Below are 13575 nucleotides of genomic sequence, written 5' to 3' on the forward strand. Positions count from 1 at the left end.
CGTAGGCTCAAAGTAATGGATAAAGATCTAACACTCAAAGGAAAAACAAAACAGAGCAGAGACTGTACTTATATGAGATAAAACTGACTTTAAATCAACAACAGTTAAAAAAAGACAAAGAAGGTTATTACATAATGATAAAGAGTTCATTCAGAAGACTTAAGTATCTTAAATACATATGCATCCAAAATTGGAGCACCCAGATTCATAAAACATTCATAAAAAATTTCTAGACTTACAAAAAGACTTGGATAAGCACACAACAATAGTGGGGGAATGTCGCGACCCCAATCACACATTAGACAGATAACAGAGGCAGAAAATTAACAAAGAAATTCTGAACTTAAATTAAATGCAATGGACTTAACTGACATCTACAGAATACTCTGCAAAACAACCACAGAACAAACATTCTTCTTATCTGAACATGAAACATACTCAAAGATCAATCACATCTTTGGTCACAAAGTATTCAAAACAATCAAAACCATACCAAGCATATTCTCAGATCACAGTGGAATAAAAATAGAAATTAATTTCAAGAGGAAATCTCAAAAACACAAAATTACACAGTAACTAAATAACTTGCTCCTGAATGATTTTTGGGTAAATAACAAATTAAGGCAGAAAACAAAAAATTCTTTGAATCAAATGATAGCAAAGACACAACATACCAAAATCTTTAGGATACAGTAAAACCAATGTTAAGAGAAATGTTTATAGTGTTAAATACCTATATCAAGAAGACAGAAAAATCTCAACGGTCTAACATCACATCTAGAGAAATTAGAAAAACAAGAAAAAACTAGCCCAAAAGGTGGCAGACAAAAATAAGTAACTAAAATCAGAGCATAACTCAATGAAATTGAAGCCAGAAATCTATATAAAGAATCAATGAAACTAAAAGTTGGTTCTTTGAAAGGATAAACAAGATCAAAAGAGTACTGGCTAGATTAACAAAGAAGAAAAAGAAAAGACCCAAATAAGCACAATCAGAAATGACAAAGGTGACGTTACAACTGATGCCACAGAAATAAAAAAAGATACTCAGGCACTATATTAATACCTCATTGTACAAAAACTAGAAAATCTAGAGTAAATGGATAAATTCCTGGAAACATACGCACTTTCAAGACTGAATCAGGAAGAAACCGAAACCCTGAACAGACAAATACTGACTTCCGAAACTGAATCAGTAATAAAAAACCTACTAACCAAAAAAAGCCCTGGACCAGATGTATTCAGATGAATTCTGTAAAATATATAAAAAAGAACTGGTACCAACCCTACTGAAACAAACAAACAAAAAGGACGGAATCCTCAGATGAATTCAAGATGGATAATAAAGAAGAGATGACATCAACTTTACTGAAACTATTCCAAAAAAAAAAAAAAAACACAAAGGAGGAATCCTCCCTAACACATTCTATGTAGCCAGCAGCACCGATACCAAAACCTGGCAAAGACACAACAACAACAAAAAATTATACACCAATATCACTAATGAACATAGATGTAAAAATCCTCAACAAAATACTATTATAGCAAACTGAATCCAACAGTACATTCAAAGGTTAATATATAACTATATATTAACTATAATCAAGGAGGTTTCATTTCTGGGATGCCAAGTTGGTTCAACATACACAAATCAATAAATGTAATATGCCACATAAACATATTTAAAAACAAAACCATACCATAATCACAATAGGCACAGAAAAAGCTTTCAATAATGTCCAGCATCTATTCATGATAAAAATCCTCAAATGCGTCAAAGGAATATACTTCAAAATCATAAGAGCCATCTATGACAAACCCACAGGCAACATCATACTGAACAGGAGACAAAAGCTGGAACCATTCTCCCTGAGAACTGGAACAAGACAAGGATGTCCACTCTCTGCTCCTATTCAGCATAGTACTGGAAGTCTTCATGAGAGCAATAAGGAAAGAAAAAGAAACAGAAGACATCCAAATAGGAAAAGAATAAGTCAAAGTGTCTCTTTTTGCAGACCATATGATTCTATATCTAGAAAACCCTAAAGACTCTACCAAAAGGCCTGATAAACGATTTCAGTAAAGTTTCAGGATACAAAATCAATCTATAAAAATTAGTAGCATTTCTAAATAATGCTTGAATTATTGAAATAACGTTCAAGCTGAGAATCAAATCAAGAACACGTTCTTATTCACAACTGCCACACACACACACACACACACACACACACACACACACACATTACCTAGGCATACATGTAACCAAAGAGGTGAAAGATCTCTGTAAGGAGAGCTACAAAACATTGCTGAAAGAAATCACGGATGACACAAATAAAGGGAAAAACATCCCATGCTCATGGACTGGAAGGCTCACTATCATTAAAATGGCCATTCTGCCCAAAGCAATGTACAGGTTCAGTACCATTTCTCTCCATTTACCATGATTTTTCACAGAATTAGAAAAAAAAAAAAAAGCTATTCTAAAATTCATATGGAACCCAAACATAGCATAAACAGTCAAGGTAATCCTAAGCAAAAATGACAAAGCTGGAGGGATATTACCTAACATCAAACTATACTACAAAGCAACAGTAACCAAAACAGCATAGTATTGGTATAAAAATAGACATGCAGACCAATGGAACAAAACAGACAACCCAGAAGTAAAGTTACACATCTACAACCACCTGATCTTTGACAAAGTCTACACAAACAATGGGGAATAAACACCTATTCAATAAATGGTGCTAGGGTAAGTGGCTAGCCATATGCAAAAGAATGAAACTTGACTCCTAGCTTTCCACATATACAAAATTAACTCAAAATGGATTAAAGACTTAAAAATACCTAAAACTATAAAAATTCCAGATGAAAACCTAAGAAATATCCTTTTGGACACTAGCCTAGTCAAACATTTTATGACTAAGTCTTCAAAAGCAATCGCAAATAAAACAAAAATTGACAAGTGGAACCTAATTATACTGAAGAGCTTCTACACAGCAAAAGAAACTATCAACAGAGTAAACTGACAACCTGCACAGGAGAAAATACAAACTATGCATCTGATGAAGGACTAATATCCAGAATCTATAAGGAACTTAAAAAACTTAAGCAAAAAACAAAGAACCCCATTAAAAAGTGGGCAAAGGATATGAACTGATACTTCTCAAAAGAAAACATGTAAGTGGACAATAAACATGAAAAATGCTCATCAACAGTAATCATCAGAGAAAGGCAAATCAAAACTACAATGAGACACCACTTCACACAAGTCAGAACGGCTATCATAGAAGAGTCAAAAAAACACAGATGTTTGCAAGGCTGTGGAGAAAAGGGAATGCTTATACACCACTGCTGGGAATGTAAATTAGTTCAGCCACTGTGGAAAGCAGTTTGGAGATCTTTCAAGGAACTAAAATGAGAACTGCCATTCTACCTAGCAATCTCATTACTGAGTATATGTATAAAAGAAAATAAACAGTTCTACCAAAAAGACACAAGTACTTGTATGCTCACTGTAGCCTTATTCACAATAGCAAAGACATTAAATCAACCTAGGTGCTCATCCACAGTAAATTAAATAAAGAAAATACGGTACATATACAGCAGGGAATACTATGCAGCCATTACAAACAACAAAATCACGTCCTCTGAATCAACATAAATGCAGCTGGAGTTGCAAATTCATGCAGAAACAGGAAAACCAGTATTGTATGTTCTCACAAGTGGGAGCTAAACCTTGGGTGCATACGGACATATACATTAGAACAATAGATGCTAGGGACTCCAAAAAGAGGGAGTAAGGGAAGGAGGCCAAAATCTGAAAAACTTCCTATCTGTATGATGGCCTCAGCAATGCCCAATCCTCAGCATCACACAATATACTCTTGTAACAAACTGCACATGTACTCCATCAATCTAAAATTTTTAAAAAGACCTGTTAAAATGTGAAATACAGATAAAATTTCTTATAGAGATAGATGTTCTTAAATATGTATATATTTTTATACTTTTTTCTGAAGGACTGTTTACAAGACATATGGTACTGGCTTAAAAATAAAACTATATTTAATTGATGAGACTTTTATTTGTTGCTTTGTCTTCCAGAGTATAGCTTGAAATAAAACCAATACCAAATGTGTTTTTTTCATGATTTTTGTCCTCTCTGTTGGAATCTACTAAAACAGAATAAACTAACCTAAGTTGTAGTAAATATAGTCTATGAGTAGTACACTGCCCATGTTTCTTTGCCCTTAATGCCTTAGTGTGTTCCAGCCTGACTTCCACCACCAGCACCTGCATTTCTTTGACTGGCTGGCTTTCTTTGACAGATGAAGTCCACCAGTGCTGGAGAAGTAATAACTTTGCCAAGAGAATAGCTCTCAGCAAATGACTGATGAGATCTGGTGTATCAATACCTCAGCTCCCTCACCACTGCAGTAGGAAAGGTGACATATGTGTTCTACACAGGCTCCCTCAGATCCCATAGCAGAATTAAGTTTCAGTCGCTCACAACACTGACTGGATAAACACATATTTTTTGGCTGCTTTCCTTCCTAGACTTAGTTTCCCACTCTTCTCCCATGTTTCCTTAACCTCCAATATGAACTTCTTTCACTTAAATCACTGTCTTTGGATCTGTTCTGAAAGGACCTCAAAATAAGACAAGTGTGTTTTCGACTTTTAAAAGTGCTTATGCAGACGAGGGCTCTCCAACCAGTGGATGTTTCTGTCTTTCTCTTTCTGTTCCTCCCACCCATGGCACCCTTCTTGGTGCCTCCAGCTTCTGCCTATCTTACTACTCCCCCACCTTTTCTGCCCCTGGACTAAGCCTACTGCTGGCTTGCCCCTGGTAGCTGCGTGTCATAGGACCTGGCTCTGTCTGACACCGCTTTCCCTCTTTGCCTTATGGCACTGCCATCTACCAGGTTTGTGTTGATATGGGCATGGACACAGCCATTCTCAGCCCTGTATTTATTACCAGATTTTATCTACCAAAAACTCCACACTAAGAAAAGCAGAATTCAACTAATTTTACAGAAGAATGAGAGAATAAGTAACTTCCCCAAAAAAGACAGACCCAGTAAGAGGCAGAGTTTGGAAAATAATTCTGGTCTGTTTTTCTTTCTGTTTCTCTTTGCCTGCACACTTCAGGACAAAGGCATAAAAATGCCTCTGTGAACCAGAGTCTTTACTTTCTCTTATTAAAATCTCTTTTTAAGCATATAAAATGTCATAGATTAAATCATATTTACTAATGCATAGTAAAAGAAAACCCATTTACAGATGGACACAGTGACTCAGGCCTGTAATCCAAGAACTTTGGGAGGCCAAGTTAGGAGAACTGCTTGAGTCCAGGAGTTGAAGACCACCCTGGGCAACACAGTAAGATCCTATTTCTTGGGGGGAAAAAAAAGGCCAGGCACAGTGGTACGGACCTGTAGTCCGAGGTACTTAGGACACTGAGGTAGGAGAATCACTTGAGCCAGGAGCTGAAGGCTGCAGTGAGCTATGATCGCACCACTGCACCAAGGTGACAGAGTCAGACTCTAACTCTATAAAATTAAAATTCTTAAAAATTAAAAAAAATCATTTACAAACCAATCATATTTACTAATGACTTTCAGTATACACAACCATCCTAAAAAATATAGGTCAGCATGATCCTAAGCTCTAGATATTTCAGTTTTTCAAATTATCTCTTTTTTGAAGAAAAAAGAAAATCATTCTTTGGGATTATATGCTAGATGGGTTATTTTTCTTGGCTGCAAATTATGTAGGAAGACCAAATTATATCTAAGGTTCTCTAGGCTTCTCATTTCAACACTGTGACATTTGGAGTTGGATGATTTTTTTAATTGGGTATAGGAGGCTGTCCTTTGTATTTTAGGTGTTCAGCAGCATTCCTGGCCTCTACCACTAACGCCAGGAGTGGGTAGATGCCCTGAAAGTTGAGCAACCTGAAATGTATCCAGACACTACCAAATGTCCCCTGGAAAATGGCCCCTGGAACAACCTAGGAAATACCATTCTGGACACTGGCCTTGGCAAAGCATTTATGGTTAAGACCTCAAAAGCAATTTAACAAAATAAAAAATTGACAAGTGGGACCTAATTAAACTAAAAAAGCTTTGGCACAGCAAAAGAAACTATCAACAGAGTAAACAGATACCCTACAGAATGGGAGAAAACATTTAAAAACTATTTACCTGACAAAGGTCTAATATCCAGAATCTATAAGCAACTTAAATCAACAATCAGAAAATTAATAACCCCATTAAAAAGCAGACAAAGACATGAAGACACTTCTGAAAAGAAGACAGATAACTGGGCAACAAATATACGGAAAGATGCTCCACCCATCGTACATTTAATTTCTAATCATTTAATTTCATACATTTAATTTCTAATCATCAGAGAAATGCAAATTAAAACCACAATGGAATACCATTTCACACCAGTCAGAATGGCTGTTTTTTAAAAGTCAAAACATAATAGATGCTAGCAAGTTGTGCAGAAAAGGGAATACATACACTGATGGTGGGAATGTAAATTAGTACAACTATAACGGAAAACAATATGAAGATGTCTCAAAGAACTTAAGATATACCTACGGTTCGACCCAGCAATCCCTTTGCTGGGTGTATACCCAAAGGAAAATAAATTGTTCTACAAAAAACACACATGCACTCGTATGTTCACTGCAGCATTATTCTCAACACCAAAGACATGGAATCAACTGAGGTGTCCATCCACAGTATGGATAAAGAAAATGTGGTACATATACAACATGGAATACTACATAGCCATAAAAAAGAATGAACTCAGGTCCTTTGTAGCAATATGGATGCAGCTGGAGGCCATTATCCTAAGCAAATTAACAGAAACAGAAAATCAAGTACTGCATGTTCTTACAAGTAGGAGCTAAACATTGGATACACACGGACACAAAGAGGAAAAACAGACACTGCGGGCTACTAGAGGGTAGAGGAGGAAAGGGCTGAAAAACTACCTATTTGGTACTATACTCAGTACTTGGGTGACAAGATCATTCATACCCCAATACTTAAGTATCATGCAATATACCAATGTAAATAACCTACACAGGTACCCCCAACCTAAAATAAAAGTTTTACCGAACAAACAAAAAAAAGTCTGATACCCTCCCAAAAAAAGGATACAATGATATGTTAAAATATTCCGTAAGAATGTTGAACAATTTTTCGTATACTTTAACAAACCATAAACAGTAATGAATTGTTTTGAATTCGTTATTATATATAATGAATTACTGGGGTCATGGCAAAAGGCAAAAGGACAAAATAACACATTAAGTAAATTATGTAACATATTGTAAGGTGACAAGTACTGTGGAGAAAAAATAAAACAGGAGAGGGAGACAGACTGTAGGGACTGGGGAGGAGGAAGAAAGGAAAGGTCCAGCTTTAAATAGTGTGGTCAGGAAGGGTCTTGTTGGGAAGCCAGCATTTGTGTGAAAAATTAATGGTAAGGGAATAAGTTATTGCTCTAAAATTACTTCCAATTATTTTTCTTTGTGTAACTGAATTTTGAATATTGAAGGCTTTCTCAAATTACTCTTCTTTCTAAATAATGCCAGATTTCAAAAGCATATAAATATAGCAAAAACTATGTCTAATTTATTATGTCAACCAATTATTCAAACAGACTAGCTTTGACTCCATATCCTTGTCTGTACTACAGAAATCTGAAAATGTTCACCAAAATATGGGGCCAAATGATTATTATATAGTAATAACAGTAATTATTTTATTATTAGCAGGTGAAAACAAAGGAAGAGAGAATAGATGAAACAAGAATAGTTATGAGATGAGAACTGAAAAAGTCTAGTGATGGGTACAAGAAGCCATGCCATTATATTATTCTCAAAACATGTACCTTTTCCAAAAGAAAAAGTAGAAAAAGTCAGAGAGAAAATGAAAAACTGTTCATCTTCACCACCCTAATACTGTCTCAAAGACAGTATGTTTCTATGTTGATTTATCACAGTATTTCCTACTCACCGAACGTAAGGAGAAGGCAACAAACTCAGTTATGTGAATTCAGTAGCAGTCACTAATGTGAACTCTGCTACTAATGTAACAGCACATCAATTTCACTTTTACTTCTGTGGCAAAGAGCTCCTAACATTCTAATACAATGACCAATAGGGTTTTTAACAATGTCACAATTAATCCCTTCTGAAGAAAGTTAAATTTACCATGGATGGGAGGGACACTGACTACAAACTGTTCCGATTTCCTCTAGTGGGGTTATATATTATTGCCATAGCAGTAGATAAACTTGAAAAAACAGTGTATGCATGTATATTTGATATGGTAGATACTAATTTTTAAAATCAACACTGCCGGGCACGGTGGCTCAAGCCTGTAATCCCAGCATTTTGGGAGGCCGAGGTGGGCGGATCACCTGAGGTCAGGAGTTTGAGACCAGCCTGGCCAACATGGTGAAACCCCATCTCTACTAAAAATACACAAATTATCCGGGCGTGGTGGCAGGTGCCTGTAATCCCAGCTACTCAGGAGGCAGGAGAATCGCTTGAACCCAGGAGACAGAGGTTGCGGTGAGCCAAGATCGTGCCATTGCACTCCAGCCTGGGGGACCAGAATGAGACTCTGTCTCAAAAAAAAAAAAAGAAAAAAGAAAAAAAGAAAATCAACACTAAAGCGGCCTTCATCTTAAAAAAAGTAATATTGTGTGTGCGTATACATATGTGTATAAATGTGACGCAGGTAGTAAATTAGAAATATATATTTTGAATTACAAAGAGAATCTTTTCCTACTAAATACTAAACATAATTTCTTATTCCTAAATTAAGCTGGATTAAACTTCAGAATATTCATGCTTACGAATTATACTTACCACTTGTCCATTGTGTGGGTTCTTATGAGCATATGGAGGTCCACGGATATGGTTCCACATCTGGCCAGAAGTCATAGCAAAGACTATACACTGAAAAACAGGGTACAATATATCAATATGTAAACCAAAGAATACCAGAATAATGCATTTCTAAAAGACAATGGTCACCAAGAAACTACCTTTTAAAAATCATACATCAGCTCACCCATTTAAAAAATTTTCACTTATTAACTATGTGACTTTGAGTAAGTTACTTATTCTCCCTACATCTCAGATTCCATATCTATAAAATTGGGATGCCAGCTCTGTTAAAGAAATATGTTAATGATTGCATCGGATAACATATGTAAAGCATCTGGCCTGGTGACAGGCAATCTGATATGTGCTCACCTGAGCCAGTCAAAAGCACAGAAGACATGCTTGATGTTTTAGTGATATTTTAAAGGACATGATAATCATCTTCTATATCCTCTAAACATCATTCTTCTATTATTTTGGATAACCAAAAGCCTACATTCTTGGATTATGGTTCTTAAATCTCTGTAAGTACCTAAATACTTTCAGCAAAGTGTACGACATAGTAAATTCAGAAGATGTTAAGAGATGGAAGAAATCACAAAAAGACACAGCCAGGAATAACTCACAGAGATTATACACCTGCTGGATGTATCAGAAAAAACTGTATTTGGAAAACGAATATTGAAGATCCAAGGCATTGCAGGGAGGGTGGGCAGAGAATGTATAAACCAGAAGTCACAGTTCAATCAGTGTAACTGAGGTGTCAGCGTGTTTTGTTTAAATCACAAAATATTTTTAAGTTAATGAAATGGGACTCCTTTAGACTAAATGTGTTCTCCAGGTCAAAACAGTACCTGGACTTCTCTCCTGTCCTGTATCTTGCCCAATCACTCCTTACTTCAGCTTCCTGGCTCTGATAGGCATTTGTACCAAAAAGAGTACCATCACCACCACCACCACCAAAAACACCTAAGACAAGAATGAGCAACACACGACTGGGAGTCTAAATGTTCTAGGTTAGCGCAATTGTTAAAGAAGAAAAGGATACAAAAGGGAAGAAGCAAAGTGGGGCAAATAAGAAACAATATCTAAACCCAGAAAATACAATTGGATTGTGTTTTCTGCTTGGCAGCCAAAGTGTTTTAACAGATAATGACACAGCTTTAGAGGGGTTAATCTGAAGCCCTTTCTGACTTTCTTGAGAATAACTCTGAAATTAACTCAGACTTGTTAAAAGCCAGATTTGTCTTACAGACTAAGCCTAGGTTGGAACATTTTCTGAGTCAGGATTTATAAAATATTTTCACTTAAACTTGGTAAACACACTAGATAGACTATGAAGCAAAGGTGAGCACAGAGAGTGATTCCCCATTTAAAAACATCCATTAAAAATTTGAAATTGTTATATGAGAGAAAGAAATTCTATATTTAATGTATAGGAGTATCGTATCAGTGAATGTGGAGTATACATTGAAGTTGATTATTTATGCTATAAATATAACATAGTGTTTTAGGCAGACTATATTTTAAAATCCAGAAAAAGGAGCCAGACATGGTGGCATGTGCTTATAGTCTCAACTACTCAGAAAACTGAGATGGGAGGATCCCTTGAGCTCAGAATTTCAAACCCAGCCTGGGCAACAGAATGAGCCCTTAAAAAAACTGCAGGCCAGGGACAGTGGTTCACACATGTAATCCCAGCACTTCGGGAGGCTGAGGCAGGTGGATCATATGAGCTCACGAGTTTGAGACCAGTCTGGGCAACATGGCAAAACCATCTCTACAAAAAAATAAATAAATAAAAATAAAAATAAAAAATTAGCCAGGCATGGTGGTGTGCACCTGTAGTCCCAGCTACTCAGGAGGCTGAGGTGAGAGGATCATCTGAGCTGGGAGGTCGAGGCTGCAGTGAGCCATGATCATGTCACTGCATTCCAGCCTGGGCAACAGAGCAAGACCCTATCTTAAAAAAAAATCCAGGAAAAGATACATCTTGTGAGCAAAAACATTTATAGTATGAACAAATTACCTTTTGTTTTTAATAAACACTTGCTAATATTACAGTTTTATCTTTGTATGCCCTAACCCTTGTCACTAGAACAGCAACGGAAACTATGGTATATACCTTTGGTCTTGCTTTTACGTCTGTGTTCACTCCTTCTCTCCCTCCATTTACTGATTCCGTAACATTCCAATACTGAATTACAAAAGCACATGGTGAAGTACGTATTTTACAAAGGTGGCACTAATCACACTACGGAGAACAGACTGGAGACATCCGTTTGGAGGCTGATGCATAATTACGAGACTACTGTGGTCTATCTCATGATACAGGTAATCATTGAGAGAAGCAGACATACAGGGCAAATATTTAATAGGTGGAGTCAGTAAGTTTAGGTGATTGAGTGATGTGACAGAAAATAAGAGAATCAAAGCTAACCCCACTGTTTCTGATATGACTGGAGCAGCACAGTAGTATGACCCGGTGAGATACAGAGTGACAGAAGCATGTAAGTGAAAGAGAAGCAGGTAATAAAGATCTGGAGTTCAGTTTTAAAATGACTGATTCTAATGTGCTTTCAAAACATTCACTTCAAAAAACCGCTGAGACATCCACGAGACACTTGCATATACTGTTTAATAACAGACATCCAGGAGAAAGCTATAGATTTGGGGATTGTGAGCACACAGTTGGTTACTATAGTCGTAGGAATGGATGAAGTTGTTCTAGGACAGGAGGTAGGGTGAGAGAAGAAAAGCAGGCATAGAAAATAATCCCATAAGCTGGTTCATGAACAGGTACCCAGGAAACTGGGACACACAAGTCACAGAGTTAGAAAGAAAATGAAGAAAGCAGGTATACTGGCTGAGCGTGGTGGCTCATACCTGTAATTCCAGCACTTTGGGAGGGTGAGGCAAGAGGATCGCTTGAGCCCAGGGGTGAGACCAGCTGGGCTAACATGGCAAAACCTTGTCTCTATAAAAAAAACACAAAAATTAGCTGGGCATGGTAGCGTGCACCTATAGTCCCAGCTACTCAGGAGGCTGAAGTAGGAGAATGACTTGAGCCCAGGAAGTGAAGGTTGCAGTGAGCCAAGATGATGTCACTGCACTCCAGCCTGGATATCTCCTAAGGGCATGGGGAGGGGAAGGAAGTGGGGAGAGGCAGAGGCAGAGACAGAGAAAGAGAGAGAAAGAGGAGGGAGAAAGAGGAGGGAGAGAGAGGAGGGAGAGAGAGGAGGGAGATGGAGGAGGGAGAGAGAGAGAGGTGGAGGGAGAGAGAGAGAGGTGGGGGGAGAGGGGGAGAAGCAAGAGAATGTGAATATAAAGTCTCACTTTCTTTGGCTATAAAAATATTTAACCAACTAAGATATTCACAACAGTAGTATCTACCCAAGAACTTTCCATGCTCTTAAGACCTACCACTGGTATGTTTAAAGTACCTTGCCTAGAACTTTATCATAACAGTTGGGAATGGAGGCTTGTAAATTATAATACTCGAGTTGCAGACGTATCTTCAGCACCTGTGCAACCTGGAGCGAGTCCGTTGCTTTGGGCCTCAGTTTCCTATCTATAACATTAGGATAATACTGCTATCGATCTTCCTAAACTGCAGGGGTTTTAAATAGGTTAATCTATGTAGAGCCCTTAAAAATTACACACAATACACAACACATGCTGAATAAATATCATTATTATTCCAAAGCCCTCCACAATTTGCTCCCATACTCCTAAATGGCTCCATGTACTAGCAGTCCTTAACTGGCACTGCACACTCCATTCAGGCCACTCTTCCTGCTTCCCCTACATCCATGATGGTAATGCGTGCATCCACATCTAGTTAATGCTATGTCAACCCAGTCAATCTTCTACCAAAACAGGGTTAACTCATGGCCCATAGATGGTTCTCCACAGAACCCTTCCAGTTTGCTTTACTCATTTAACAATTACTTACTGGAGTACTACTGCACACCAGACACTAGAGATGTAAGAATTAAGTAAAATAAAGAGGCTTCCCATCCTCAGCTAGAAATCCTGAATAAGTGGCATGTGCCCTGACATTTAAAAAAGACTAATTTATTCACTCAAGATACTATATATTTAAGAACTGATTTAGAAGCAGAGAATAAAGCGATGAACAAAAATATTAGATAGAAAATTGTCATCAAGAAGCTTACATTCTACATGGAAGAAAAGAGAACAGCAGTAGCAATACTATTTATGGTATGTCACAAGTTTAAAAAATCATCTTAATATATGATTTATTCAACATGCCAGGAAATGGTTTAATAAAACAAAACCAGGTTCAAACCTGGAATAACATGCAGAATCATTTGAAGTAGTGACAAATGTATTTATTCATACAGCTCTGGCACTTTTCACAAGAAACAACAAAACACTAAGTAACAGGCACTTCTAAAATGCAAAATAGCCTAGGTTTCAGTTTATCAAAATTCTTATAACTGATGCATCCTTTTTTCGTTGTAACAACTGAAATGTCACCATTTCACTACTTTCAGCAATCTGGAAGTTTTAGTTGTGCAATTAATTTGACTAAAATATTTTTATTTAACTATATTCAAACAAAAAAGGCGCCGAGCGCGGTGGCTCAAGCCTGTAATCCCAGCACTTTGGGAGGCCGAGACGGGTGGATC

The 13575-nt window shown here is 37.1% G+C and overlaps 1 protein-coding gene across 2 annotated transcripts in view; it reads right to left on the reverse strand.

Moving 5' to 3' along the window:
• The window catches only part of TUSC3 (tumor suppressor candidate 3), a 145905-nt gene that overhangs the window by 88106 nt on the left and 44224 nt on the right, over positions 1 to 13575 (reverse strand). For both annotated transcript variants that reach the window (XM_011934895.1, XM_011934894.1), the window contains exon 5: positions 8903 to 8992. In XM_011934895.1, the coding sequence (XP_011790285.1) occupies positions 8903 to 8992 (90 nt within the window). The remainder of the gene's footprint in view (positions 1 to 8902; positions 8993 to 13575) is intronic.

Source organism: Colobus angolensis, unplaced genomic scaffold (genome assembly GCF_000951035.1).
Source record: "Colobus angolensis palliatus isolate OR3802 unplaced genomic scaffold, Cang.pa_1.0 Scaffold14, whole genome shotgun sequence".
Taxonomy (NCBI): domain Eukaryota; kingdom Metazoa; phylum Chordata; class Mammalia; order Primates; family Cercopithecidae; genus Colobus; species Colobus angolensis.